This window comes from Vitis riparia, chromosome 6, assembly GCF_004353265.1.
Source record: "Vitis riparia cultivar Riparia Gloire de Montpellier isolate 1030 chromosome 6, EGFV_Vit.rip_1.0, whole genome shotgun sequence".
Classification (NCBI taxonomy): domain Eukaryota; kingdom Viridiplantae; phylum Streptophyta; class Magnoliopsida; order Vitales; family Vitaceae; genus Vitis; species Vitis riparia.
In genome coordinates this window covers 13,942,388-13,959,946 of record NC_048436.1, presented here as the reverse complement: position 1 = coordinate 13,959,946, position 17,559 = coordinate 13,942,388, and the positions used below count along the sequence as shown (strand labels likewise).

The window sequence follows — 17,559 nt, the reverse complement described above, 5'->3', positions numbered from 1 at the left end:
GCTTTCACCACAAAACTACAAGGAAAAACATAGAGATAGTAGGAAAATGATCTATGACCATGAGTTTGAAAAAGGAAAAATCACTATAAAAGAGATTTAAAGTCACATGTTGTATGGATAGAAGATGGAAGCATGATGTTGCAATCACACAAAAACAATCATGTGTGGCATGCATGATCTTTTTCTATTATCTTTCCCAACAAGAAGATGAAAGGTGGGTTTTTTATAGGTAAAAAAGAGATAGTATTACTAAGTGTAACAAAAATAGAATGCAAACCGTACACCAAAAGTATACAAAAAGGCACCAACACAACAAAAGAGAAAAGTAGGAGCCCTACAACAACTAGTTCATCTCCAAGCCATCAATGAACTATAAAAAAAGATTGGCTTCACCTGGAGGATTCCTTTACCATTCAACGAAAGACGTAAGGAATTCAAAGAGGATCAATATGCTCCACATCTTTCAAGACTTTGTGATTATGCTCTTTTTGCATGCACAAAATAGGAGGCCCAACCTATTAAAAGCTTATGCTTGTGCAAGGAAGAATGGGAAGATTTTCAGGTGATCTATGCAAGTGGACCAATGGGTGCAACCATATGGCTCACACAACAGAGGAGTATCTTTAGTGAGGTATGGTTTAAACTACTTCCTTCTATACACAAATTTTGGACCTGAAATTGATATCTAATCATATTTTAGTTCTGTAGCATCAAAGTTAGCAGCTATTTGTGGTGGATTCTGTCAACTTACTTTAGGTTTGCTGCAGCCATATTTGGTTAGTAGAAAGTATTTTACTTGTTTTGTTTTCAAAATTTGAGTAAGGAACAGCAACCTGGCCTAATGAAAAGTCCTGGCTTATTATAAGCTTTGCTATTTAGCTATCCGTTCCTAAATTTGAGTTCTATTTAGAGTTTAAAAAGATTAGAAATTCTTATTGTTAGAGTTTTCTGTTTACCCCTCTTTAGTTAGAAGGATTTCGTCAAAATGCTTCTATGTAGGCAAGATTTGCATACGTAATTTAGTAATTCAATGGAGAAGAACTCTTAGTACATTTTTTTGCTTGGGAGGCAGTCTAGGATAAGATACTCACAACCAACCAGCTTATGAGATATGGGTGGACTAGTAAATTCATGCTGTTTATGGAAGCAAGAGGACTTATGATTATGAATCTCCTAGTCTACTCAAGAAAGGAATGAAAAGAAATAAAGAAATCCTAAATTATTCTATCAAGGATATTCAGGTAATTTTGTAGTTTTTTTAGGTTTTCTACAGTCATTATTAGTTAATATTTGATCTTTGAATTTATTTAGAATTTAGGAAGATTTAAAAATCTCCTTAAAAGAAGTTATAAACTTTTTATTCTCTAAAATAATCTTTTTATTCTCTAAAATAATTTTATTTTGAGATCTTAGAACGTAGATAGGACATACATGTGTGATTTTTGCCAATAATTTATTTTCAAATTTATAAGTGTAAAAATGGGGGCACTTTGGTCATTATATTCATAACCTAGTGTATCAAAATGTGAAATAAAACTTATTTTGTTCTTTCTAGTTGAAAAGCAAAAAACTTGGTCATCTTTTTTTAAATATGACATTTTATCACACATTTCCCTCTTTATTTCCCCATATAAAAAAGATCCCCTCTACTATTTTACAATTTTCTGTGTTGACAAGTGTATATTGTGTCAATAAACATCCCTTATCAAAGTCCATGTTACTTAGAAGATCCATGAACGCTTTTTTCAAAACTTACTATAGCCCAATTAGGGAAAAAAGAAGAGACAATAGCTCCCTCAACCAAGAAAATGCCTGCCATATTCATTTTATGATCTGGCATTGTCCTATTTTCAGACTATTTAAAAGCCTTGTTTAGGGGGGCATTCTTTGGTGCAATGGTAAATCTCTCAGCTGCACAGTAGAAATGCTCAAGTTTCAAGTCTGAGAGGTGGCCATTCTGTGTCAAAATGTGGCATAAGAAAGTGCACAACTCACCCTCTGATGACCTGCTGTGGTGGGACGAGCACTGGTAAATGGCCTTTGACAAAAGCCTAAGTTATTTTTAACTATTTTTATCATGACATACATGCAACATATTTCTCATACCTGTCAATCTAAAAAAATTAGTATTCATACATAACAAATGATAAGTCCTTCAAAAATATTTTTAAATTCAATTGTTTATATTTCCTCTTCTTTTTCCCTTTTACTTTTTATGATTGGTTCTCCATATTCCAAGGTGGTTCTGATTTGAATAGGTTTTTACCACTTCAGAGTTGAAGACTTGAAGTTGGCCAATGTCCTCACTGGTATTGAGACTGTAACATCATGTTGAGGAACATATCCTAGGTTAAGCATATTACACAATGGGGCCAACAGGTCTGCACCTATGTCAAGCTACACATCAAGTGAGTCAAAGAACAAAGGAGGCAGCAAACAACATAGGATTTAAGAATAAAGTTGGTAGGAAAATGGTATTATTTGGTATGAAGAATTTAACGCATTAGACCTAATACAAAAATTCAATATGCCCATGTACATGCATACCTGGGAAAGAACCTTCGGAATGAAAGCCTTCAAATCAGCAAGAGACAAATCATTTAGAGAACAGAGCTTCTCATCTACATCCCAGAAACTCTGACACAGAATTTGCAGTCTCAAGTAAGATGAATGACTCAGAGGCTTCATATTGGTGTTTCTCAAAGTTCGCTCCATATCCTCTTTAATAACCTGTAAAATTCAGTCAGTTTTCCAAAGACAAACTAAAAACCAGGAGTTTACATGTAAGATAAAACCAGACTAAATGCAGAATTCGATTCATCTAGAATATACAGTAGAATAATGGAAATACAAAGCTACACTACAGCTTTCACATGACTAACTTTGATAATCTAACTATTAACAAGACAACATATCACTTTTTTATGAGAACAAAACAAGATATCTTAGTTTAGTTAAATTTTCAAATTGCATGCGGGAGACTGGCTTAATGCAGCTTTCCTTGGTTTGCAAGAGTCATTTCCTTGAATATGCAGGCCTAATTAGCATGCTGCCTTCAGTCTTAAATTATTGTCCTTCAGCTCAGCCTGATAAAAAGAGACTTACGATTCTCCTAATGAGCGGAAGCTTTTGAAGTGAAGAATTGATAATTGTTGAATATAGTGTATTTATAGTGTACAATCTTTCTTTCCTTTCTTAATATAGGTCACATATATGGTAGTTAGTTCAACCTAGCCTTGTATATATATTTTTCTATTGTAAGAAGTTAACAATATGAATGAGAATTAAGGTTTTTTCTCTCTCTCTTTCAACATGGTATCAGAGTCAAGGGAGAAAACTTTATTCTTTCTAGTTTACCCGTGTAATTAATTCTGGGAATCCGTCCAGTGATCGTGTTTCATTCTGGTCACCTTTTCCATCTCCCAAAGCTTTTCGGTCAGCCATATCGTGATCAGAAAACCCTCATCACTGTCAACATTTTTTCGGCGATATTTTCCAGTTACTTTTCCGGCAACTTTTCTCAAAGCACCGGAGCCAAAAACCGATCCACGCGCCTCCCATGCGCCATTTTTCTCCGACGGCCTGAATCCCATGCACTAGCGCGTGAGGGTGCGTGGCCCACTTTCTGGTGCTGAGCTTCTACCAGCAGGCTCGTCCGATGTCGTCTTGCACTTCGAAGCCTCCGTTAGTCCTCTCTAAACCCTGCTTCTCCATTTTTTTGGCATTTCAGCCTCCGCGGGTCTTCTTTCAGCCTCCTCCGGCCTTCGACGACAGCTCCCTTCCTTGGCCGAGACTTGTGTGTGCCTTGGGAAGGCCTCTTCTTCATTTCCAGTCACTTTTCTCCTTTGTTTGGGTCCCGACATACCAGGTTCTTCTTCCACAGCTGTGATCCAACCTCCCTTTAGGGCTCTCTTCGATCCAAACGTGATTCAATCTCAGGTGAAGTGGATATGGCGACTAAAAATCCTATTTTTACATCCGTCATCTCTGGATCTCCTATCACATCGGAAAAATTGATTGGTAATGAGAATTATCTCTCCTGGTCAGTGTTCGTGGAACTCTGGTTTATGGGAGAAGGTTATGAGGGTCATCTTGTTACACCTGAGGATGCTATACCTGATGTTGACAAAGTGCAATGGAAGAAAATTGATGCACAATTATGCAGCGCATTATGGCAATCTGTTGATCCCAAAATTTTACATCATCTTTGTGCCTACAAAACCTGCTTTAAATTTTGGACTCAGGCTAAAGGATTATACACGAATGATATTCAACAATTTTATAAGGTGGTTTATGATATTGTTCATGTGAGACAGTAGGACATGGATCTGTCTACTTTTATTGGTCGGATTGCGTCTCTTAAGGAGGAGTTCTTAACTTTGATGCCCTTCACTAATAGTACTGAAGCTCAACAAATACAGACTGACAAGTTCTTTATGGTGTTAGCCCTCATTGGCCTCCGTCCAGATCTTGAGCCTGTCCGAGATCAGATTCTTGCTAGTCCATCAGTATCATCATTGGATGATGTGTTCGCTCGTCTCTTACGCCTCTCCTCTACTCAGACCTTGTCGACTGATGGTCCTTCAGATTCATCTGTGTTAGCCTCTCAAACTAACTCTCGAGGAGGACGTAGTGGCAATCGGGGTCAAGGACAACGTCCTCAGTGCACCTATTGTAATAAGCTTGGTCACACTCGAGATCGTTGCTATCAGTTACATGGATGGCCTCCTCGCACTGCCCACATTGCTCAGTCATCTGATCCTCTGCTATCTCGACCTGATTCCGCTGCGAGCTCCACATCTCAAAGTATCACCCTTATTGGTAGTGATTATGATGCTTATCTCCGATATCAGGCAGCCACATCAGCTTCTATTGCCAAGACCGGTAATGTCTCTGTTTGCTTTACTCAGTTTTCTTCTCTTGGCCCGTGGATTCTAGATTCTGGAGCATCTGATCATATCTCTGGTAATAAACACCTTTTCTCCTCTATTACTACTACCTCTGCCTTACCTACCGTTACTTTAGCTAATGGTTCCCAAACTATGGCTAAAGGTATTGGTTTGGCTCATCCTCTCCATTCTGTCCTTTATGCCCCTAAATGTCCTTTTAATCTTATTTCCATAAGCAAAATAACTCGTACTCTTAACTGTTCCATCACTTTTTTTTGATAAATCTGTGATCTTGCAGGACTGGAGTACGGGGAAGACGATTGGCATAGGGCGTGAGTCTCAAGGCCTCTATCACCTCACATCACTTTCATCTTCTGCAGCTTGTATTTCCACCGATGCTCTTCTTCTCATTCACAGTCGTCTGGGTCATTCTAGTCTCTCCAAGCTCCAGAAGATGATTCCTCGTTTTTCCACTTTGTCGTCGCTTGCGTGTGAGTCGTGTCAGCTTGGGAAACATACTCGTGTCTCGTTCTCAAAGCGTTTGAATAATCGGGCAAAGTCTCCTTTTGAACTTGTCCACACTGATGTTTGGGGTTCGTGTTGGACCGTGTCTACTTTAGGATTTTAGTATTTTGTCACTTTCATTGATGACTATTCAAGATGTACTTGGTTATTTTTAATGAAAAATCGAGCTGAGTTATTCTCTATTTTCTAGAAATTTTATGCTGAAATCCAAGCACAATTCAATGTTTCCATTCGAGTGTTACGCAGTGACAATGCTCGGGAATATTTTTCTACACCCTTTACTTCTTTTATGTCCCAACATGGGATCCTCCATCAATCATCTTGTGCTCATACTCCTCAACAAAATGGGGTTGTTGAACGTAAAAATTGACATCTTGTTGAGACAGTTGGTACCCTCCTTCTCCATAGTCATGTTCCTTTTCGTTTTTTGTGGGAATGCTGTTCTTTCAGCCTGTTACTTGATTAATCGTATGCCTTCGTCTATATTACATGACCAAATCCCTCATTCCCTCCTTTTTCCTACCCAACCTCTTTATTTCCTTCCTCCTCGTGTCTGTGGTTGTACTTGTTTTGTTCATACTCTCACACTTGGACAGGACAAGCTCTCCGCCAAGGCTACGAAATGCATCTTCTTGGGATACTCTCGACTTCAGAAGGGCTATCGTTGTTATTCCCCTGACACTCATCGTTATTTTCTCTCTGTTGATGTCACATTTTTTGAAGACTCTCCATTCTTCTCATCCTTTGAATCTCTTCCCATTTCTGAAGTATTGCCACTTCCCTATATATCCCCCCTTTCAGATGCGCTCTCTCGTTCTCTTTAGGTTTATCATCGTCAACATCGTGTTGTTGCTCCTCCTCTCTTTTCAGTTGAGGTACTTGATGACTCACCTCCTGTCCCACCGATTTCTCCTACCCCGACCCTGTCATCTACTGACCATTTGCCTATTGCTTTTCGAAAAGGTAATCGATCTACTCGTAATCCTCATCCTATTTATAATTTTTTGAGCTACCATCGATTATCTTCATCTTATTCTGCCTTTGTCTCTACTTTATCCTCTGTTTCTCTTCCTAAGAGTACTAGTGAGACACTTTCTCATCCTAGGTGGCGACAGGCAATGGTTGATGAAATGGCTGCTCTGCACTCCAATGGCACATGGGATCTTGTTTCTTTACCTCCTGGTAAATCTACAGTTGGATGTCATTGGGTCTACACTGTTAAAGTTAGTCCTGATGGTCAGGTTGATCGCCTTAAGGCCCGCTTGGTTGCTAAAGGTTATACTCAGATTTGTGGTTGTGACTATGGTGACACCTTCTCTCCTGTTGCCAAGATTGCTTCTGTTCGCTTATTTCTCTCCATGGCAGCTATGTGTCATTGGCCTCTTTATCAATTGGATATTAAGAATGCTTTCCTTCATGGTGAACTTCTCGAGGAAGTGTATATGGAGCAACCACCTGGTTTTGTTGCTTAGGGGGAGTCCGATTTAGTGTGCAAGTTACGCCGCTCTCTATATGGCTTGAAATAGTCTCCTCGGGCATGGTTTGGGCGTTTTAGTTCAGTTGTTCAAGAGTTTGGAATGCTTCGGAGTGAAGCAGATCATTCAGTTTTCTATCATCATAACTCTTTGAGCCAGTGCATCTATTTGGTAGTTTATGTGAATGACATTGTCATTACAGGCAGTGATCAGGAGGGTATCCAAAGACTAAAGCAACACCTTTTCAACCACTTTCAAACCAAAGACTTGGGCAAACTCAAGTACTTTCTGGGACTTGAAATAGCTCAATCCAGTTCAGGTGTGGTTATGTCACAAATGAAGTATGCCTTAGACATCTTGGAAGAAACATGTATGTTAGAATGTAAACCTGTTGACACTCTTATGGATCCAAATGTTAAACTTGTACCAGGACAGGGGGAGCCTCTAAGAGATCCTGGGAGATATCGATGACTTGTAGGTAAACTGAACTACTTCACCATCACTCGGCCAGACATCTCTTTTCCTGTGAGTGTGGTTAGTCAATTTCTACAGTCACCATATAACAACCATTGGGATGCTGTGATCCGCATTCTTCGATATATTAAAGGAACACCAAGCCAAGGTATGTTGTATGAAGACAGGGGTCATATCCAAATTGTTGGTTACACAGATGCAAATTGGGCTGGTTCACGCTTAGATAGGCGTTTCACCTCAGGGTATTGTGTTTTTATTGGAGGTAACTTAATATCCTAGAAGAGTAAAAAACAAGATGTAGTGGCTAGATCAAGCGCCGAAGCTGAGTACCGAGCTATGACTTTGGCAACATGTGAACTCATATGGTTGAGGCAACTCCTTCAGGAATTGAGATTTGGAAAAGATGAATAGATAAAGTTAGTTTATGACAATCAGACCGCATTACATATTGCATCCAATCTAATCTTTCATGAAAGGACCAAGCATATTGAAGTTGACTGTCACTTCATTAGAGAGAAGATCGCATCAGGGTGTGTTGCTACAAGTTTTGTTAATTCAAATGATCAACTAGTAGACATCTTTACTAAATCTCACAGAGGTCCTAGGATTAAATACATTTGTAACAAGCTTGGTGCATATGACATATATGCTCCAGCTTGAGGGGGAGTGTTGAATATAATGTATTTATAGTGTACAATCTTTCTTTCCTTTCTTAATATAGGTCACATATATGGTAGTTAGTTTAACCTAGCCTTGTATATATATTTCTCTATTGTAAGAAGTTAACAATATGAATGAGAATTAAGGTTTTCTCTCTCTCTCTTTCAACAATAATAAAACATAAAAAGCAAAAGATGGCAAAGAAAGAAAAAGGATGCAGAAGATACAAAAGTTACCACATAAATACCTTAAAACGATCTTCAGTTGGCAAAAATGATTTGGCTATTGCCAAAATTCTAGACAAGAGAACTGGAAGCTTATCATTAAAACCATAGACCTTTAGCTCCAGCTTGTCGCTAAACAGAGCTATGGAAGTTTCTAATTTGGCTACACTGGCCTGCAGATAAAGAGTGAAGGCTCCTGTCAACTACAGAACTAAAATACAATATGAATGCCTGCTAATTATAACAAACATATCAAGTATGGCCATTCATGGCACAGGGCAGTAGAAAAACTCTAGCAAGTGGCACCATTTGTGCCAGGAGTAGGTTAGATTGAATAATGGTCAAAACTGAGATACAAAGATGTAAGTAGATTCCTCAGTGGTAAATGCTAGCTTTCTAAGATTGATAAATAGTGAAATTTGAAAGATATGAAACAATGGAGAATTTGTTTTAGAAGTAGTTTCACCCAACCTTGTAAAATATGGAAATTACAGGAAAAAAAAAAAAAAACCCACGGTTAAGCACATTACCGATTTAACATATTCAACAACAGATTGATAAGCAATTGACCTGATATATAATCTCATTCAGCTCATCTTTGAGAAGGTGCATAAATAATTCAGTCAAAACACAGTTCTTCACGTTATCATATGCCTCCTTCAAAGTTATACGGAAATATGTATTTGCACGAGGAAGTTTGAAAGTATTATCAAGCTTGTACCAAAGCTTCATTAACTGAGTATCAAGTATACATCTTGGCAAAGATTCATTTGCAAGATCATTATGCATGTTGTTAGCATGGATGGAAAAATCACATGGAATGAACTCATTCTTCAAGGGCAGATGTAAAGAAACATCAATTTCAGGAGGATCCCTCCACAGTGCCATCAAAGATGGAGAAATATCTTCCTCGGTATATTTGGATCCAAACCATGGCTCATATTGGAAATCTGGAACAGGAAGAAAGAAATGGAAGCATGGTTAAGCAGATCAATAAATTTATTGAAATATACCTTGCAGCATCAATCGGTCAATACGACATACTCGTGTGCATGTGTGGCATTTTGGTAGAAGCTACTAGTGTGTGTGTATATATATATATATATATTTAAATTTAGAGGAATTAATGAATCTGAAAAAATGTAAGAGTGGCAGAAGAATGGTGACTAACAGAGAAACCATGACCATGTTCCATAAAACTCAAATGTGTCTAGGACCAAAAAACCCCACAATCAGGGTAAACCCATCAAAAGCTGAAATATAGTTCCATTCCAAAAGCAGGTAATAAAATGAGACGTAACTGAGCCAAGCCAAAATTTTCAATCTGTAAGACAGTTTCTGCACCTTTTTTTCACTAAGATTACTTCCAAGAAGTCCTCTGTGTATGATATTGAACTGAGAAAGATTCTAGGCATTCTACTACCTTGTTTTTGGGATGAGAAACTATAAGCTCTGTCCTTTCATTCAAAGTGAGAAGATAAACTCACTGTGGGGAGAGAATCTTCTAGACTAGACTGATTGCCATCTAAAGTAGGCAGGAGGTTTTTGTTTCTGGTTAAACATAAAAGGAAAATTGAATAATCCTAATAAATTGGCAAGCCTGCAGAGATAGTTCTAAACCAGTCAACTAGTTTAAAAATAGAATCTTCAAGATATAAATTTTTAAAAGCTAATCTTATTTATAAAAATAAAAATAAAAATTTAAAAGCTAATCTTAAAATAGATTATTATAATAAGTTACTGTCTATATAGTCTAGTTTTAGTTAACAAACTACTGGTAAAATGAACTCTTCTAATACTGGTTTAAATAAACAAAAATGAAACAAAGGCCAATCATTTATGGTTAGTACCCATAACTTATATGAGTTACTGTTAAAACAAAAAAAAAGGTTGCTAATAAATTAAAAGTGAGAAAGTACTCAAACAAACCACTTCATTACATACTATATTAGATGCACGCTCGTGTGCTTTCTGCACCCTATACTGTAATAACTCTAAATTGTTTAGTAAATCAGTACAAATCTCCATGTCTAATGATAGTTTTCATACTTTTTTCAATTTTTAATATCGAGAGCAACATATTACATTTTAAGCATCAGCATTGTGATTGGCAAAACATGTGTCTTGAATTTGAACATATAATGTAGTTTTGTATCATAAAAAAAAAATCCTGAAATGAAAATATAGTTTTGTATCAAGCCTGATGCAGCCCCCACCTTTATGAAAAGTTGTCCATAATATCCCACTTTAAGGTAACATCTGGACATTTTTATTATTTGTAACAGAAAAAAAAAAAAAAAAAGAACCTATGACTCCAAGTCACTTCTAAGAAACACTTACATTTCCCATGTAAAAAGGAAAAAAAGAAAAACGTAGTGAAAATACCATGATAGGACATAGTAATGGTTGGTGAGGGGATATAGAAAGTTACCTTGTGATTCAGGAAATGACTTTGATAGAACATCAATCCTCATGTTTTCTGGTGTGAAAAAACACAGAAGATTTTTTATCTTTTCCTCATCCCATTCTTTGAATGCATAATCCCCATAAATAACATGTTCCTTAGGATAAACAAACAAATTCTCTGCAATAAAGAATATCATCAGTGACTAAGCTGAAATAGCTATTTGTTTTATTATTAGTACTAGTAATAGTGAGCAGTTGTGGTAGTAAGAAAGACAATACTCCATCCTCAAAAAAGAAGAATAATGAAAATAAATGAAATGAAATCACTTCAAACCATCACTGTATAAAATTCCCTGTTGATCACTTGCCCAAATAATTTAAAATATTGGCATAATATTCCCTGAATTTATTTTCTTAATTCAGCATTCTTGAATTATTCACACACATAATGACTTAGAAGAATGATGAGAATGATTTTCAAATTATTCAATACAATTAATGAAAGAAAACAGTGTCTTCCTTTATGCTAAACTGTGAAGTATTCACATATATCATGACTTAGAAGATTGCCTGACATCATAGGAAAAACCAGCCAAAGACCCAATACAATATACTCCCATGTAGTATAGTATACAATTTAATAGATCTAAGGAAGTGCATGGCGACCAGAGCTATTTAATCAACCTAGGAACCTCAAGAACATTATATGTTTTTGAAAATTCATACGAAATTAGTTAGGCAAGCTAAATATATGTTATGCCTTCTGTGCACTGTGTGATAATGGAGCAAAACTACTCAGTTGACATAGGAACCTCAAGAACATTAGGGCAATGCATATATGTTATGTTTTTCAAAATTTGTATGATTCCGCCCAAGAGTATACATGGTATGTTGATTATCTCATTTAGAGGTTGGGAGAGTTTCATCTGAGGCAAGACCCTTTGGCAACTCACTTGCCTCACTAAGCATGAGATTGTTTGGTGAGAAAGAAATATTCGGATCTTTGAGTAAAAGTTAAGAACAGAAGAGACAGGCGTTCCACTCAGGCTATGCTTGGTACGTGGGAATGAGGATGGGAATGGGCATCTCATTCCTTTTCTCATCCACTCCCATGTTTGGATAACTAAAGCAAGGATGAAAATATTGGTAATCATGGATATATCGGTACTTTGATTTTACAGATATATCGACGGATATTTTGAAAAAAAAATATCGATAAACCTAAAATTGATCAAAATTTATAAAAATATAAGAAAAACTTCATAAAAATGTAATTAGAAGTATAATGATATTTTTAAGTTGTTTTATTAAATAATTTGATATATGTATAATATGATTTATCATATTTGATAATAATATCGTATGCATTGATAAAAATATGAATTTTATAAGTGTACATTTATTATTAAATTACATCTAATATTATGATATTTGATTGTAATATGTCTAATTTTAAAATATATATTAATATTAAAATTATGATCCATTTAATTCAATTGTATTAAACAATATAAAATAAATTATGATATATGTATAATTTTTTAATATTTAATTAATTATTAATGATATTAAAAACATTATGAAGAAAATTATATAATTTTTATATTTTTGGTAATCAATTAAAAGAAAATTTTGCATTTAATTATAAAATAATTATAATTAATTTGCTCTTTAAAATATTATTTTAATACTTTCTTTATACAATGAGTTTAACTATATATATATTTAGTGCATATTATATAACAAGGGTAAGTTTGCCCGGATGGTAAGTGGGTTGAACCTCAAACCTTTTGGTTTGAGGTTCAAATCCCCTCAGCAACAAAAGGATTTTTTTCAGGCACTGTAGCAGCACTGTAGCGCATTGACTTCACTGTAGCGCGTTTGACCGCCGTTGACCCGCATTGACCATGTGATATATCGGGAAAAATCGGCGATTTATCGCCAAAATTGTCGATATATCGCGAGATATTGTCGATTTTTTGGGATTTCTCCCGAAATTTTGTCAGACCGATATTTCTTGGAGAAATATCGTATCGATACCCTCCGATACACGATATATCAGCGATATATCGCCGACATATTGTGATATTTTCCTCCTTGAACTAAAGTGACGATGGAAATGGAAATGGAATCAAGAATGATTCCAAGGAATTGACAATTCATTTCTAGGAAGTATTTTAATTCCTTAGTACAAGTTATTTTTAAAAACACTTTTCAAAAATGAAAAAAATCAACTACAAATAAATTAAAAAATTAACAGTTTTTAATAAAATATGAATAGTAATATTATAATAAAGTCATAAATTAATTTTAATAAATATTATAAACATATGAATATTAACATTTTATAAAAGCATAATTGATTTATTTTGTTAAAAATAAATAATAATAATTTAAAATTAATAATTTCTAATATTATTTTTAAAATTGATTAAACTTATTACTTTGTTTTTAAAAAACGTTTCTCAAGAACAACAACAAAACGATGGTATTAATTTTTAAAAACAATTTTGTTTTCAAATCACAAGCCCAAATAATTTTTTATTATTTAGCAAAAAGAACTCTCAAAGATATTTTTTTGAATGAAAATAAAAATTACTTTAAACTGAGATTTTTTTTAAAATAAAAATTATTTTAAACTATATGTATGGATATTATGGTCAATTTATTTCTTTTTTTCATTCCGTTCCCATTATTATTTAACATTGAAATGGAAATAAATAATCATTCCAACTTTGCATTTCTATATACATCCAAACACAAAAATTAGAATCATCAAATCCATTCCTATTAAAGGAGAAATAGGAATGAAAAGAAAATTTTCATTCCGATTCCTTATTCCCATGTACCAAACATGGCCTCAATGTTATTCAACTTAGTTGGCTTTCAATTTGTAATTCAAAGGGGGAGGATAACTTTTAGGAGTTGAGTCCAGTTTTGAGAAGTTTGTGTATCCTTAAGCAGCCTATGCCTTTGTGTATATAATACTTTGGTCAGTATTATATATATATTGTGAGGACAACCTCTCATCCTTCTCTTGTACTTTTTCATAATAAATATATCTTTTGTTTTTTATATATTAAAAAAAAAAAGTATCAAAATTGGTTAGGCAAGCTACATATATTTCATTTTTGAAACTTCTATAAACGCTTTAATTATATAACTACCTTAAGCATATTCTGTACAGCTAAGCAAACTGCAAACTGCAAGATTTTCTGAAACAGTCATATGACTGAAGCTTTCAAATAGAGCATATCAGGCTCAATACAACACATTGAGGTATGCCCTCCTTTGGCAACTGGAAAATGAATAAAAGTTATAGAAGCTATAGAAGGACATAGGAGTCCTGAGAAGAGCCAATGGTAAACAAAAATATATAAATAAATAAATGTCAGCCAACAAAGAATCAATGGTGGTCTAATTTTCATGCAAACAGAAACTATGCCAACATAAAAGAAATAATGACATCTAAAAAATTATTAACACCTTAAACATAAGGTCTCAAATTATTCACACGAAATAAACAATCAGATGCAAGAAGCGAAACATAACCTGAAAGCTCAGCAGCATAATCATCCTGAGGCTGCTCCTCTGCAAATCTAAATTCCATATTTCCGATATTCTGAAGTTCCTTAAAGATCCATTCTTGGGGAGAAACTTGACGCAATAACTTAAAATATTGATAAACAAAGCCAATGATCTCAAAGATCTGCCAAATCAGTTTGTCATCGTATAGGGAGAAACATCAATGAAATAAACTTGAGAAGGGAAAGATATCCAGAATGAAATAGATTAAAAAAGCACACATATTAAATATACAATATAATTAGAGTAGCCAAAGCAAGACATAGGCAGTGGCCTATAAAATAACCACCAATTACTTGCATTACACCCTAGATTGGTGGCATTTGGAAAACCAACACTAGGCCACAAAAGAGATGTACTTTCATTTACTTCCATAGAAAGAATCCATATAGATCCACAAGCACTCTATTTCATATCTGACATGTTTACACTGGTAATGGAAAAAGCAATACTTCAAGGCCAACCGAACTAAATGTTAACCAGGAAGAGATTTAGTGAGACAAGAGTCAACATGATCAGATGGGTGTGGAATATTTGACTTAAAAGTTCTCCTCTTTTATTTCAGCTGGTGTAGTTTGCAGGTAATGGCATGTATGTGGGGCTTATCTAAAGTCCTTGCACCAAGTGAGGATTGATGAGGGTCTCCCTAGTTATCAAAAAAGAGAGAAGAAAAAGACTTCAATGAGAACATTTCTTTTTTTATCAGAAACGAAAAATATGTTATATTAATAATAAATTTTTTTTATTTATCAATAAGCAGAAAATTGTATAGCAAAGAAGCGCTAAAGAAGTGACTCACAGAATTACAGTATAGACAAACTCACCCCCATACAAAAGGACCCAAACAACAAGGAAAACACAAAAAAAACCTTCTCCCTTGTCACAAACACACCCAATCTATAAAATCTATTAAGGTCGAAGGACCATTTTTTATCCACAATTTGGTTTCCGACCAAAGTAAATACACAAAAGAAACTTTCAACTTTTGAATGGACAGCACACCGTCCTCAAAAGCAATTGTATTCATAGCCTTCCAAATGACCCAAAACAAGCATAACGGTCCCAGCTGCCACGCCACCTTCCTCTTCTTGCCCACAAAAGAGCCCCTCCATCCTAAAAAGGTTTCCTTTACCGAATAAGGAAAGACCCAAGAAACTCCAAAGAAAGAGAGGAACAACGTCCACACTTCCCTTGTTCTTTCACAATGAAGGAGGAGGTGGTCAATCAACTCCCCACACGTTTGGCACAGAAAGCACCTATTTGCCAAAGCCCAACCCCTCTTTTGTAAACGGTCCAAGGTTAGAACTTTTCCCCAAGAAGCCTCCCACGTGAAGAAGCTTATCTTGGGCTGCACATAAGAATTCCAAATAATCTTCGAAGGGAAGCAATAGACACCGGCTGCAAAGCCCTATACAACGATTTTACCTAAAAAGCCCCACCCTTTGAATCCATCCACCTCACCCTATCCTCCTCATCCACCCTAACCATCTTCCCATCCAAGCAACAAAGCAGTCTTCCCACTTCTTCCATCTCCCAATCATTAAAAGGCCTATTGAAACGAGGAGTCCAATTTCCCCCCCTTTCCCTCTCGGTTGTCCAAACTTCATTTACCCAAACCTCTTTTGAAGTTGCTAGAGCAAATAATGAAGGGAAAGCCTCACAAAAAGGGGTGGTTCCACACCACTTATCTTTCCAAAAACTCACATTCTTCCCATCCCCCACCACAAAACCAAAAAGAGGGGTTACTAGCTGTCCCATCTTACTTATAGCTTTCCATATCCCAACTCCATAGGCCTCCCTAGCCTCACAAGATCTCCACACCCCTTTTTCCTCCCCATATTTCCTTCTAATCACTTGGTTCCAAAGGACCTTTTTTTCGTTTGCAAAACACCAAACCCACTTGCCAAGGAGAGCCCTATTGAAAGAACCAAGACTCTTAACCCCCAACTCTCCTTTACTTTTGTCTACACACACAATCGGCCACCTTACTAAGTGCGGTTTTTGCTCAAGAGCCCCACCACCACATAGAAAGTCCCTCTGAATCTGTTCTAGTCTCATCCTGACCACCCTTGGTAGCTGGAAAAGAGACATAAAATAGATTGGTAAATTGGACAAGGTACTTCGAATTAAGGTAATCCTCCCCCCTTTTGAGATATACTTCCGCTTCCACATAGCCAATCTCTTTCGGATTCTTTCTTCTATTCCATCCCATGCACCAACAGATTTAAAAGGAGCACCCAAAGGCATTCCTAGGTAGGTGGAGGGCAAATTTCCCACTTTATAACTGAACTTATCAGCCAACTCTTCCACATTCTCAACTCTACCAATTGGAATCAATTCACTTTTTTCCAAATTCACTCTTAACCCTGACATTGCCTCAAACCACATTAACAGCCAGTACAAATATGTCAACTGCTCCTCTTTAGCCTAAAATCAGTGTGTCATCAGCAAACAATAAATGGGAGATCTGGACCCCTTCTTCCCCGAACCGAACACGGTGTCAAATAACCTCCAGCAACTGCTCTTTTCAACAAACAACTAAAAGCCCCCATGACTACTACGAATAAATAAGGCGAGAAAGGGTCTCCTTGCCTTAAACCCCTTGAGCTCTGGAAAAAACCAGTAGGGCTTCCATTCACCAAGACTGAAAATCTAACAATGGATAAACACTACTTTATCCAACTACACCACCCTTCCCCAAACCTCATTTTTTCCGATACCGCTAAAAGAAATGACCAGTCCACGTCATCATAGGCTTTCTCAATGTCTAATTTGCAAAGAATTGCCCCTCTATTACTTTTCAAAATGGAATCTATTGCCTCATTAGCGATTAGCACTGCATCCATAATCTGCTGCCCCTCCACAAAAGCGTTTTGAGACGTTAAGATCAACTTGGCTAACATTCCTTTCATATTGTTAGCCAACACCTTAGCTAACCACTTGTACAACCCTTCCACAAGCTAATTGGCATAAAATCCTTCAAGTCCTCACCCACGCCACCCCCCCCCCCCCCCCCCCCCCTTTCTTAGGAATCAACACTAAAAAGGTTGCATTCAGACTTCTAACAATCTCCCAGCCTCATGGAACTGTCTGAAAAAATTCATAACCTCCTCCTTCACAAAATCCCAAGAAAACTGCTAAAATGCCATTGAGAAACTGTTAGGGCCTGGCGCTTTCTCTTCGCAATAGCCTGACAGTGCTCCAAAAACCTCCTCCTCCGAGAAAGGCTTCTCCAACCCTTCCACATCAACCTCTTCCAGCCTCTCAAAATTTAAACCATCTATACCGGGCTTCCAATCACCAGGATCAACCAACATACCT

At 36.3% G+C, this 17,559-nt stretch overlaps 1 protein-coding gene across 1 annotated transcript in view; it reads right to left on the bottom strand.

Moving 5' to 3' along the window:
* Window positions 1–17,559, bottom strand: part of LOC117915652 (nardilysin-like) — a 60,478-nt gene that overhangs the window by 8,318 nt on the left and 34,601 nt on the right. The window contains exons 10-14 of the mRNA XM_034831275.1: window positions 14,206–14,362; window positions 10,679–10,831; window positions 8,818–9,197; window positions 8,271–8,420; window positions 2,548–2,730 (exon numbers count right to left, since the gene is read on the bottom strand). Of these exons, the coding sequence (XP_034687166.1) occupies window positions 2,548–2,730; window positions 8,271–8,420; window positions 8,818–9,197; window positions 10,679–10,831; window positions 14,206–14,362 (1,023 nt within the window). The remainder of the gene's footprint in view (window positions 1–2,547; window positions 2,731–8,270; window positions 8,421–8,817; window positions 9,198–10,678; window positions 10,832–14,205; window positions 14,363–17,559) is intronic.